Source organism: Anser anser, assembly GCF_964211835.1.
Source record: "Anser anser genome assembly, chromosome: 1".
NCBI classification, from domain to species: Eukaryota; Metazoa; Chordata; class Aves; order Anseriformes; family Anatidae; genus Anser; species Anser anser.
This window is the reverse complement of record NC_139720.1, coordinates 57,840,745-57,853,550: the sequence shown is the minus strand read 5'-3', so window position 1 is coordinate 57,853,550 and position 12,806 is coordinate 57,840,745. Positions and strand designations below refer to the sequence as shown.

Below are 12,806 nucleotides of genomic sequence, written 5' to 3'. Positions count from 1 at the left end.
CGCCCGGCCCCGGCCCCGGCCCCGGCCCGGCCGCAAGCGCCGCCACCGCCGCCTCATGGGCGGGGCCCCGAGCGGCGCGGGCCCGGCCGCGGTCGGAGGAGGAGGAGGAGGAGGAGGAAGGAGGAGGAGATGGCGGCAGGAGGGGGCTGGAGCCGCTTCCGCCGCCGGGCGCCACATCCAGGAAGCGGCGGCGCCGCGGGGCTCGGCCCCGTGCCCGCGGCCCCTCAGCGCGCTGCCTTCCGCGGCCCCGCCGGCCCGGCCTCGCGTCCCGAGGCTTTGGGATGTCCCCGTTATCCCCCACGGCGCTCCCGGCCCTCTCGCCGCGCTCCCAGCGCTGCTGCCGTGAGGGGGCCGCGTCTTGTGGCCTCTGGTACCATCTGCACAACTTCCCGAGCTACCTCCTGGAGAGCTGCTGTGCCTCCGGCCTCTCGGATTTACGGCCTAATGCTGCACCATTCTGCCAAAGGCTGGGTAGCAATGGTATCTCTCGATGTGTACCAGTAATACTGCACCTCACGGTCACCTGGGGCACATGGACATTTGTCACACTTGCTCAAATCGGTGCACGAGCTGCTTAAGTGCAGGGGTGAGCAGCTGTTCTCCCAAAACACCATAATATGCTTTGCAATTTGGTCGTGCCTGACTCCTAAGTGATGCCCCGTGATACAGGCCTTGATAGGATGTCTGCACAGGGGGAAGCTTAAGGTATTTTTCTGCCTGCTGCCTCGTGCCCTAAAAAAAACTAACTGTATGATCTGGAAAGATGATTTCAGTTCAGTACAAAGCAATCAGTCCTTTAAGTGGTGGAAACAGCCTCTCGTTTGGCTTTAGCTGTCTGAAAATTAGACACCTCCACGCTCTCTCTGCAGGTGAAGGAAATAGCCTGCCATACAGAGTGCTTCATCCCATCCCGAGGTCAGCGGCTAAGATGTGTGAGATGGATCCCCCGTGGAGCTGCCTCCCTGTGTCTGTGGCCTGTAACTGGGACCTATGTGATTAGTTTAGACCAGACACCTAACTTCTAGAGGACGGCATTTAGGTGAAGTAAATCCAGGCCTCTGTCATCCGTGACCAAAAGAAAGACATCTTTTAGAGCACCACATATGTGAGAGTCTCTCATGTTCTCCACTAAGCCAAATAATACTCTAACCATGACCAAGTGTTTCTGAGTCAGCCAAAAAACAGTCTCACCAAGTCAGAAGGAAAGCCTCAGGTTTTGACGGACTGCAAAGCTTGTGATGGGGGTTTAACTGTAATTATTTTTTTGAGTGTAGTGCCACACGTTCATATAGTTGCTGTTAATACTTTGCATCTTTCTTAGAAGCTCTGGTGAACAACTACAAGCCCCGAAGTCTCTTCCATCACACTAATCCTCTAATACGTAGAAGATGACCGGAGACATTACATTTTCCTTTGTCATCCTTATGACTTCGCAGTTGTTTTCAATACATCTCAATTCCGTCCTGAAACACCAGGTTAGCCCAAGCCCTGAGCTTGTCTTGATGCCAATTATGACAGTGCAGTCCTACCAGAGAACTGGCCTGGCGCTGAAATCCTCACATTATTTCAACTACCTGAGCTGACAGTAATACTTTGAACCTAGGAGACAGATTGGATGTAGTCATAGGCAGACGAAAGTATTTTCTCTGACTGGCAAGCACGACTTCTTCAAGATTTCAGCTTCTCTTGTAGCCACTTTCCTCCCTTGAACAAGTGATAGTTTAACTGCTGGCATAAAGCACCAGTATCAAAGGAAGCCAGTGGTACTATGAAGTGTCACTGAATGAGAAATTAATCTGTGTCTGCAGAGACATATTCTGCATGCCCAAGGTATTGTGATAAAACACGTTTCAGAAACGTTTCTTCTGAAAGGGAAGATATTTTTTATATATGAAACACGTGTTATATGTGAAGTGTTTTGATAAGACAACTGAAAGCTTAGTCCCTTGAAAGCTTAGTTTATTGACTTGCTGTGTGGTACTTGCTGCGTGAGAACAAATTACAGAGCTATTTTTCAAGTTGTATTAATATCCTGGAGACATCCTGAAAAATAAGGGGGACTCTCGGAGTCACAGGGAAAATGATGCAGTTAGCATGAGTTAGTACTTCTCTGCAGCGTGAGCAGAAGTCCTGCAGGACCATGCCCACATGTCACAGCTATCGGTTCTCTCCTGCTGTTGTTCACCTGCCTGGGGTTCTTTCTCAGGGCGAGCAGAGTTACACTGGGTGAAGACTGTGCAAACAACTGTGGTTGAGGCCAGCCATTTAATATCAAATACCCAGATTTCCTTCCACTTTTTATGGGCTTGTTGGCGCCTTGCATGCCCACCCATATTTTGGTGACAGTCACGGTATGCAGCCTCTGTAGGTTAGATGCAGCACTCGCTTCTAGCTGTAGAGCTGGAAAGAGATGGCCCACACTGCTAAAACTATTAGCAATGCACAAATTCATTCTTATATTCCTCAATCTCAATATAAATTGCAGTTATTAATAGTATTTCTGTGATATGCAGTTAACACAAGACACTGTTAATTTCAGTTTTATATCTGTTAATAAACTGTAACAGCCCAGACAATCTACAATATATATAATAAGTACTAGAATTCAGTATAATTACTTAACAGTAAAATATAATAAATGCATAATGTTGTGAGGGTTGTGGTTTTTTTTTTTAACTCCTGATGTGTTTTCTTCTTCCTCCTCCTCAGTAATAGGTTCACAGATAAAATAGTTGAGACCTCATCCGTCGGGAAGTAGGTGAACTTGCATGTGTTCAGCTGATGCTTGTGTTTCTACTACAATATTTCCAATGATGACTTTCATTTCAGACACCGAGGGACATGGTGTCAAGGAGAATCTGTTGCTTTGAGTAATTCAAAGTAATTCAAAGCAGTCACTCTGTAACACAAAAATGTCAGTAGTATTATTCATGATTCTTGTGGGAGCGTGAACAAGTTGAGGGTTCCTTTGTACAAAGATTATGTTCTTGTAGATACTGTGCTAGGATATATGCAATTAAAACCACAACTAAGTTATATCTGGAAGGAAGACGCCTCGATGCTTTATTTTTATGTATGTGGGAAATATTTTCTCTTAGTTTCGACTGGATAATTAAGTGCATATAGTGAAGTAGAAAGAAGCAGAGAAAGAAGGAAACCTAGTCGAATGCCACAGGCAACAGAGTATGTAAGGAATGTCCCAGTGTCCCCATTTAAACTTTGTATTGAAAAAAAAAAAAAAAAAGGCTAAACATGTGATACAAGTGGAAACAGCACAGCTTCCAGAACCTCAGAGCCTGAATATCCCCTTGCAACAGCTCTGAAGCAGGACTTTTCTGCAATCGTAGAGCAGTGAATAACACCTGGCTTCCACCATACGGAAAGCCAGCCAGGCCCTCTGCTTCCTTTCAGCTTGGAGGATGTGGCATTCTGGAGTCAAAGCATCATCCAGGCAAAGGTGTGAAGAGAAGTTAATCTGGGAAACAGCCTAAGAACGAGGATCAAAAGCTTTTCTTAGAACAGGGATATTATCCATGCAGTCTTCACCTGCCTGTCAGATTAAAAGGAACATGTGGGCCAGTCCTGCAGCTTTCCCGAGCCTGTGCACGTAGCCACGTCAATAAGGACCTGCACCGTGTGAAGGTCGGTACAAGCACCACGCATCGCCCTCACCCTGCTCGCACTCGCACAGGGGACCTGCCACGGGACATGTGGCGTGTTGCCTTGTGTGGCTCCCTGCCCAGGGGCAAAGCCCTGTCTGAGGGAGTGACATGAGATTTGTCAACAAGATAGGACGCTCAGCGAGTGCTTGTGGCGTGTTTTCTTACTTCTCTTGCTCGGAAACACAATCAGCCTGCAGACTCTGCTATGAGACCAACTCTTTCAGCCACACGGGTTAACAAATCACATTCACCTGTAATATTTTTTCTATTTATTTCTTTAAGTAATTAACAAGGTGGGTTTTTCTGCAGGAGGTGCAAGTGTCTGTTTGGCACAGGTGCAGATCTGACACCCAGAGAAGTGCAGGTGACCTGCATTTACAGTAAACACGGTAAAGAAGCCTGGCAGCAAAGAATAGTGCATTTGACGACAGAACTGAAACCTAACCCTGCCTTTTGAATGTGGCCAGACTTCTGGCAGGGTCACAGAGAGCTGTGAAAAGTTTTGTTACCTGAGAGCCCCAAGAGGCATGCTGCTATTTCCCTACGTGCTGCTGCAAAGATCCTAGACTGGGGAAGGTCTTTGCTTGTGCTGCATATGACAGAGAACAGCATTTTCAATAGAATAATAACACACATCAAATGTCCTTTTCCTACTTCAGGTATTTGCTTAGAGGCCAACATCTTCTTTGCTTTAAGAAGACTTAAAGTCCTTGCCTACCTTAGTGCTACAGTGAATGCAATATTTTCATTTAAGCATTCTGTTCTGAAAACACATCTGCTAGACACCTCTCTGACAGCAAAATTGATAGTGCAAGTGATGTTGAAAAACAAATGCCATTCAAGAGTCTCCACAGATATTTAAGAGGCAGAAAGGGGTCTTGATTATTTGATCTGAAATGAGTTGTACATACCACAGGGTGTTCCCCACTAATTCTGGCCCCACACTCATCCCTCCCATCTGAACAATGGCAGACATTTTAGAAAGACGTTTAGTTGTGACTGGATAAGATCTCAACTTCTCCTAAAATGCATTAGCTAAACATTAGGTAATGCTACGAAACCTTCAGCTTGAGTCATCGTCTCTTGCTAGTCAACGTTGGTGACGGAGGCGAAAGTAGATGGATACTTGCCCGGGATTTTGAGCCATTTTGGTGCTGATCCTGCCCCTGGCATAAATCAGAGTAGAGGATTGTTCTCATTTGCGTCTGTTTGGAACAGTCTCCACGTACATTCATCATACTTTGAAGATTACAATCTGGATTGCTCCTGCAGCATTGTTTTTTGAAGCTGCAGAACGGGCCAGCAGGTTTACAGAAGCTGACTTGAAAACGCACGCTGACATCATTGCTGCAGGTTTCTGACTCAGCAGAGACATAGATGTGTTTCTCAGAGGGGAGGATGTTGTTTCAGTTACTCACGCTTCAGAGACTGTTTGGCATGAAAGACTGAGCAGGGCGGAAACTTTCACTTTGAGCAAAAGAACAGTTTTAACAGAGCCTGCATGCCTGTACCTTTTCACGTACGTCCCTTCCCACAGCACTCCCAGACAAAATGTTCAACTCACCAAAATGATGGTGGCAAAAGAGAAAAAAAAAAAAAAAAGGAAATTTGCTGCCAAATGCCCTTTTCTTCTTTCTACCTCCACTTCTTAGCAAGCTGCAGGAAAACTGGTGGATGCAGCAAGGATCTGGCACAACTGAGAGGGATTTTCAGCTCCCCAGTTAAAGCATTTTGTAGGGTCCCACTAGTAATCCCCTATCTGGGTGAACTTCTAGTAACGGCTACACTGGGGCAGCCAGTCGGGGCATAATCTCTGTGTTTGATCATCTGAGGCAGGTGCTTATAGTGCTGACCAGAACAGCTCTGCAACGAGTAGAAACAGGCACCATGTTGCATATTTTCTGAAAATGCTCATTTTCAATTTGTGAAACTCATACTTCTTAAAAAGGCCTCTGTTCAGGTGAAGAAAGCAGTTTTCCTCTTGTGCTTGCACATATGCATTCTTGATCTGACATGACTTGCAACCACAAGAGAGCACTCTTTCCTTTGAAGATTTCTCAGCTTCTCCAGAAAGCTAGAGACGTGCCGTATAAGTTTTGCAAACTGCTCGTGAGCTGTTTCAGTTAGACCAGAGCAGCCGAAACAACAAAGCTTGCAGTTGTCTTTTGGATTTCATTGTGAAAAGCCTTTGGGTAGTTTTCAGATGACAGAAGATCCTTGGTTCCTGAAAGGGAGGAGTTCTGCCAAAACTTTGAAGATCCCTGTAAACTTTGCAAATTACCCAGCTTTTGGAGACAATTATATCAAACGATATTGTGGATTACAATACATGAGAAGTGTTTAGAGCCTGGAAGATTATTTATGTTTGGCGTTAACTCGTATGGTCATAATTTCAAGCAGGGAGAAAAGGAATACACAGGAACCCTCTTATTATCTTTTGAAATATGAAGATCAGAGGAAAAGAAGGGTTTAATGTGTGGAGTGATGGTCCTCGATACCTGTCTGTAAATTAGCTGGCATCCTGCATCTATAAAAACATCAAGCCTTAGAGCTGATTACCAAGCACAGAGTGGACTTCATGAGTTGTTCGCGGTGCTTTGAGATCTGAGTTTTTACACACCGCAGGAGGAATCTGCAGCCTGCGGGGCAGAGTACCTACACAAATGTTTCCTCCTCGTTTGGATTGATACAAGATTTGGAAGCCAAATTCAGGAGCTGACATTGCACTGGTGAGAAAAGACAGAGCATGGACAGCGGTAAAGAGGATGATGGACTGTTGAACAGGATTGCATTTCCAGGAGCGATGTCCCTGGCTAGCAGCCATGTGCATCCCCACGGGGTCCCCCTGAGAGAGCCCTTCGGGGTTCCCTTCCGCCTGGACCCGTCTTACTGGGAGCAAGCCTACGGTGGGCACGCAGGTCGCATCTCCTACATCCCGTTCCCTGGCTACGTGGGCGTCTATGACTATTCCTTTGAGCCTGCCTTCATTCGAAAGAGGAACGAGAGGGAGAGGCAGCGGGTGCGCTGCGTGAACGAGGGCTACACGCGCCTGAGGGAGCACCTGCCCAAAGAATTTGCTGACAAGCGCCTCAGCAAAGTGGAGACCCTGCGAGCTGCAATAAGCTACATCAAGCACCTGCAGAGCTTGCTGGACTGCCATCCCCTAGGGTCTAACAGTAAGGAAACGCTCTCTGCCAAGGAGCTCCCTGATGGTCCCAGTCCTGGTCCCCTGCGGGAGTGCAACAGTGATGGAGAGTCTAAAACCTCCTCAGCTTCATCCCCCTACAGTGAATTTGAGGAGGCGGGCAGCTAGGAAATGGCCCCCTGGAGACAGAAGCCTTCAAGATCAGCCGAAAACCAAAACTAAAACCCCAGGGATTTTTCTACGGATTAAAATGAGTACCAGGAAAAGGGAAAACAGCTAGGAAAAAAAGATAAAGGTATTTTCAATCTGTCGAAGGACTTTAAATGTTGTCTGCACAAAACTTAAAGATGATTCTTAAGCAAATAGATATTGCTTAGGTTGTTTCAGCTGTGTTACTAAACTTTGGCTTGTTAAAACCAAAGCAACGTTTGCCTTCTACTTTTCATTTAGCTTTTATCCTGTTTGTCTGTTTTCTTTTGCTTTTCACTCGAGGAGACAGCAAAACCAGATAAATCCATTTCAGGAAACTCCCCTCTGCTTTATCCCGCTTCCTCCTTTAAGTTTTATTGTCTGTTTTTCCTGAGTGCTACCCTGACAAATACCGGGTTACAAACATTTGGACTGGGAAAGGTAAGATCTAGGTAACACATCTTTCCCTACATTTTTTTAGAAAACCCAAAGAAATGCTCCTATTTCTGAAAAGACAGTGTTTTTATAAATAAGCCTACATTTGTGAAATAATTTCTTTTACGGCTTCTTCTAAAGTGAAAGAAGCAACTCATGCATTGGACTCTGGCTATTCGGTGATTATCCAAAGGATAATTTTCAGGAAAAGAAAGTTGGACTCTTTCACTCGAATCCATTCTAGAAAGTGGTAGACAGAGATTTGTAAAACTGCACCTATAAAAGCAAAGCTCCATTCGTGATACAGAAAAATGTTGCCAGTCTGTTTCTTTATTTTCTGAAAACTGAGTTGTACACAAACTAGTCCTGACTGTGTCTTTTTGACAGGTCAGAAATTATATGCTTAGAAACGTGTTCCTGTAGAGGTTAAGTCCTGAAAGGTCCAGAAATGTACATTAAATTAATGTACAGAAAGGGTAACATTAAATATATCAGTTTATATCTGCATGAAAATGTAGGTATTTCTCCTTTTGATCAGAATGTTGCATTACTTTTTCAAAGAATATACCTTTTCAAACTGATATCTCAAAATGTATGAAATACTTACAATTTGAACAATGTCTACTTAAAATGAGAAATTTTCTCCAAATTGATCAAAAAATCTTTGTTTTTCTAAGGCAAGATTAAATTAACATTTAGCTATGTGCTTAAATCCGATTCTGAATTTGGGGTAAACTCCTTCTTACATTTTGCACAAACTTTTCAAACATCTGCTTTTTTTGGCCTCATGTTGGTGAGATGGTTTTGTATCTTTTTGTCTTTCCTTCACATATGCTGACTGACCACCTGAAAAAAATACTTGTGTATAAATGAGAACACATACTGACTAAATACCTCAATTTTATGCGTCCATAAATTTCATTTAAATAATAAAAAAAAAAAGAATATATTCTGGCTGTGGTTTGGTGGTGTTTGTTTGTCTGTTTTTTTGTTTTGTTTTGTTTTTGTTTTCACTTTCAGTGGGTAATGAATGGGACATCACTGCTTGCAGGAACAACGAATGTTCAGTAAAGAATAAAGAAAATGGATAGGAAGTGCAGACAAAGTACTACCTATGAAACTAAATTTTTAGCCTAGGTTTTTAAACCTAGATAGGGAGGTGGTTTGTGCTGTTGGCATCTAATCAAAATTATTAGGTATAAAAATAATGTGCTGATTTCTAGCATACTGCTATGAACATTTGCGCACTTTTATCTATCGAGTGCCTCCTTTCATGTACCTGCAGTGGAGTTACTTGGGTCTAGCTATTGCTAGAGCTTTGATCCCAATTATTTCTTCTTAATTCACAGCCAATAGTTTTGAAAAACACTTAGGCAAACCACACACAATTCAGAAATTGAAAGAGCCTAAGTGAGCAAGTGGCTCAGATCATTCACTCAGCCTGAGCATACTGAAGTGGCACTGTTAAAAATGTCAGTGGCAGTCACAAGCTTTGTCCTTTATTCTTTGGGTGGTAGACAGGTTCCTTTTCTAAAGACTATTTCATTTTTTGTAAGAGCTGTTACTTTTGCAGGTCTGTTTCCCAGACCCAAAGAGTTTAAGCACAGTTACCTGGACAGTTCTCGCTAAGGATCTAGAGCTGAAGCACTAATTTTGGGGTGCACAAGCATTTGTGTTTGTTATCCAAGAAAGAAGAGAAGTGTAAGGTAGTGGTAGGAATATCTGATCAGGTTCTGCTATTTTTATAGGTTTTCTTCTTCCCTTTGTGGCCTCTGAGAAGAGATTCAAACTCTCTCTCTGCCTTAGTTTTGAGATTTCTGGAAATATGGTAACCAGTGGTAACTATCAGCAAGCCTGAATTGCGTTTCTCCCTCTAAACAGAGATTAAATCTCTGTTATCTGTGAAAAAATATATGCTTCCTCAGAGTACCTGAGTCAAATTCTGTGAAACACATAGTTGTTTGTAAAGCACTTCGAAGATGAAAAGCACTTAACGTACATATGTATAATGACAGTAAGTAACCAAATCAAACTAAACCAGTAAAAATAAAAATGACCAGAATGCCTGTTACTTTCCAGGCAGGAAGCATCAGATAACTCTCCAAATAAATTTTTCGGTCAGATGCTTATCACGGAGGTTTGACCTCTGCGTTGACATATCCAAGAGCCATAATCCTGTGTTTCCAAATCCCAGAGGGAGAGTAGGGCATGCTGCCTTCTCAGTGATCAGCTAGTCCAGCTGGACAGAGAAGCAGACTGAGCCATGGCTCTGCCCCCTTTAGCTTCATCTCATGTGGGATGTGCCTCAAGGGGCGTCTAACCGATGGGGGAGAATCTCGACTGTGGGCCTGTGCTTGACCATTGCTGCTGTAGGGTCACCCTTCCCATGCGAGGTGCAGGCTGATCTGCTGCATGTCTAGATGGGACTGGTTTGTTTCTTGTATATCCTTAATATTCTGCAGTCAGAACCAAGCCTGGATTTTGTGAAATAATATTTTGGGAAAGACCCCCGGGCCTCACGTCAAGAAGACTGGTTAAAAACTCTATATATTAATAAAAATATGTTTATATACACATTTCAGATTTTACATTTCACTCTTTAACAGCTCTGGAGATGTCCTTAATGTACCTCCTGACCCAACCTCAATGCTGAAGCTGCAAAAACTAGATTATCACAGGTAGCTTAATTTAATTTTAAAGGAAAATGAGTTTCAGGATGAAAATGAAGTTCTTTCTGTGCAAAAAATCTGTGACAGGTTGAACCACTCCTAGGGAGGTTGTACATTTCCTTTCTCCCGGTTCCTGCTGGCATGCAAACTTCTTGCACACTTCTAGCACAGGGAAGTAGAAGAAAGCTAAAGATTTCCCAAATATGGATCAGCACTTCCTACATGTGTCAACAAAGGTTTCAAGTGAATGCTTCATTTCAAAAGCTTCTTAAGCTGTTTCTGTCTAGACAAAGGTTTTCTTCAAAGCTTCTAAAGTGTATCATTATGAGACTTTGAAAGCAGACAATGATCCAACTTGTCACCCTGAGAGTTAAAGTTTTAATAAAAATGGTGACCAGAAGGATTCTCTCCATGTGGTGCAGTCACTATTTACAAGAGAGTTGAACACTGATGTCCCTAGGCAACCGTGCTGCAGCTTTATCAAACTCCTGCACATGAAATACAGACACTTTAATCTTTCTATCAAATGTGAAAAAAAAAACATATGCATCTGTCATCTTCCCTCTTCTGCCATTAAATTACAAATCCATTTGCTCCTTGATCCTATCAGCATTTTAAAGATGTGTAATCCTGGCCATGGGATTGGTTTTAATCCTCTAATAGCTATTTAGCTGATTTCTTTGTAAAAGCCTGTCCGCACTCCTTTCATGTTATATTACCCAGTGTCAATAACGTGGCCGAAGAAAACCAGAAGGCACTGCGGAGAAGTCATGTTCAGGCAGTAAAGCAATCAGGGTCAATTTTATCCCACCGGAATAAATGAACGAGGAACAGCCACACAAAAACAAAGAATCTTTGAAAACATTTGCCACCAGCACACTTGGAAGTGGGGAAAAAAAAAAAAAAAAAAAGGTCTGAAACATTTCAAGTGGTACCAACAGGAGAGCCCTGCTGGGGTTGGATGAGGTCAATCCCTATAGCTGCAAAAGGTTTCAAGTCAGTCTCTGCAAAATAGAGTCTAAGCTCATATAACCTCAGCCCATACCTCGTCAGTAGTAACCCTCAGCATGCAGGTAAACAGCTGTAAAGTAAGAGAGAAATTTGTTCTAGATAAATGGGAAGCAGCAAAGTCCTAAGAGAGTAGTCGTACCCAGCCGTACTCTCATGCAGGGCTGTCCAGCTGTAGATCTCAAAGCCCTGTAAAAGCAAGATGTGCAACATTCTTTGTCAACCTACACGCAAGAGGCATGCTCACAGGTAAAAATCTGTAAATGCTCACTTGTGTATTTCCCACGTGATTTTTACACCTTTTCTCTACCTCACTGTGGGTATGTTCACTGCCAGAGCAATGGAAAACTTCTCTCAGATAAGCAAGCCAGGGAGAACAAAACGGAGGAGTGAAGGTATTTCTAAAGGAGAGTCTCTCTCTCCATACTTCAGTGGATCTCCACGCAATCAATGGAGGATCGTATACAGAGAGGAGTCAGGTTAGGATGCTGGTGAAATGAGCACACATCGCCAAGAGCATTTGTTTGCAATTTACAGCAGTTTGGCAAGGTGGCAGTGCTCAGAAGATGCTCCGGAGCTGGCTGAAAATGTTATGACTAGCATTCCCTTGATTGAACTGAAAACATACTTCTTTCCAGGGAGTGAGGGCAGCTACCTTGAGCCAAGACCCTGGAAAGTCAACAGGGAACAAGATGGTCATTTAATGTTCTGCGCAAGAGGCTGGTAGTGCTTTTCAGGAGTGAAAGGGACCCCTTGTTTAGTCATCAGGGAATCCTTCCCTTACCCACTCATATCCACGTTTCATGGTTATTCCCGTCAGAATATTCCCATTTTTCTGACCTACCATTGTCTGCGGGTGGGATTTAACAGGGCGTGTTTTAGCTTCCACAATTCAGCAGCCTTGCCCTCTTGTATCGCTTGAAAAAATCTCATGTTGAAAGGCAAGTCAAAAGGCGGGCCTGGGGAAAGACATGAGTCCTTGTTTGCAGTGCCACAGCACTCCGCTCCAGTGCGGTCTTCCCACTAGGCCTTTACGGGAGCACACCTTTCACTGGGCTCAAAGGAGCTGTTCTTGGTGGATAAAGCCCTGTGTGAAAGTCACCTGGTGGCCCACGTATGCTTGGTTATCACCTCAGTTGCCAGAACTCGTCCCTCCAAGGCCTGAGCATGCAGCATGCTCTCAGGGTAGGCCCAGCACCACGGCAGCTACCTGCGCGCACGTGAAGGCTGCGGAGCCTTGCCTCCGCCACGCCTGGGCTGAGGTGAGGGCAACGGCTTAGAGCTCCAGCCTGGCAGTGAGGTACAGCCTCAGAAGAGAAAACTTTTCCCCAATTTACAAACTGAGATGAAAAATGAAGTGAATAACAACTAAAACCCAGCTCAGGAATGGATAGTGCAGGTACATGCACGGGCTGGGTTTATTGGATGCACTTCAAAGGAAAAGCACAAGAAAAGGTTAGTTTAATTGGTTTCCTTTTATTTGTCATAGCTTACAAAAGAACCGTTCTTTCCTAAGAAACACAGTAGCTGCATGCATACAGGCTGGAAATGTTGGGGTACCCACAGCCCAGCCCTGAAGCAGAGCCCTACCACTGAGTTTTTCTTGGGGAGACCAGGAGCCGCATGCACGCTCGCAGTCCCACACCTTGCACATCTGAGACAAAGCAAAGTAAAATTTTTTTTTTCTTGGTCTGATTT

General features: G+C 44.0%; 1 protein-coding gene across 1 annotated transcript; it reads left to right on the top strand.

Moving 5' to 3' along the window:
* The first annotated feature begins 5,791 nt into the window (after positions 1 to 5,791).
* ASCL4 (achaete-scute family bHLH transcription factor 4) lies at positions 5,792 to 8,722 on the top strand. Its single transcript, XM_083811736.1, has one exon. It carries the CDS (start codon positions 6,409 to 6,411, stop codon positions 6,973 to 6,975), a length of 567 nt encoding a protein of 188 aa, XP_083667862.1. The 5' UTR covers positions 5,792 to 6,408; the 3' UTR covers positions 6,976 to 8,722.
* The last annotated feature ends 4,084 nt before the right edge of the window (positions 8,723 to 12,806 follow it).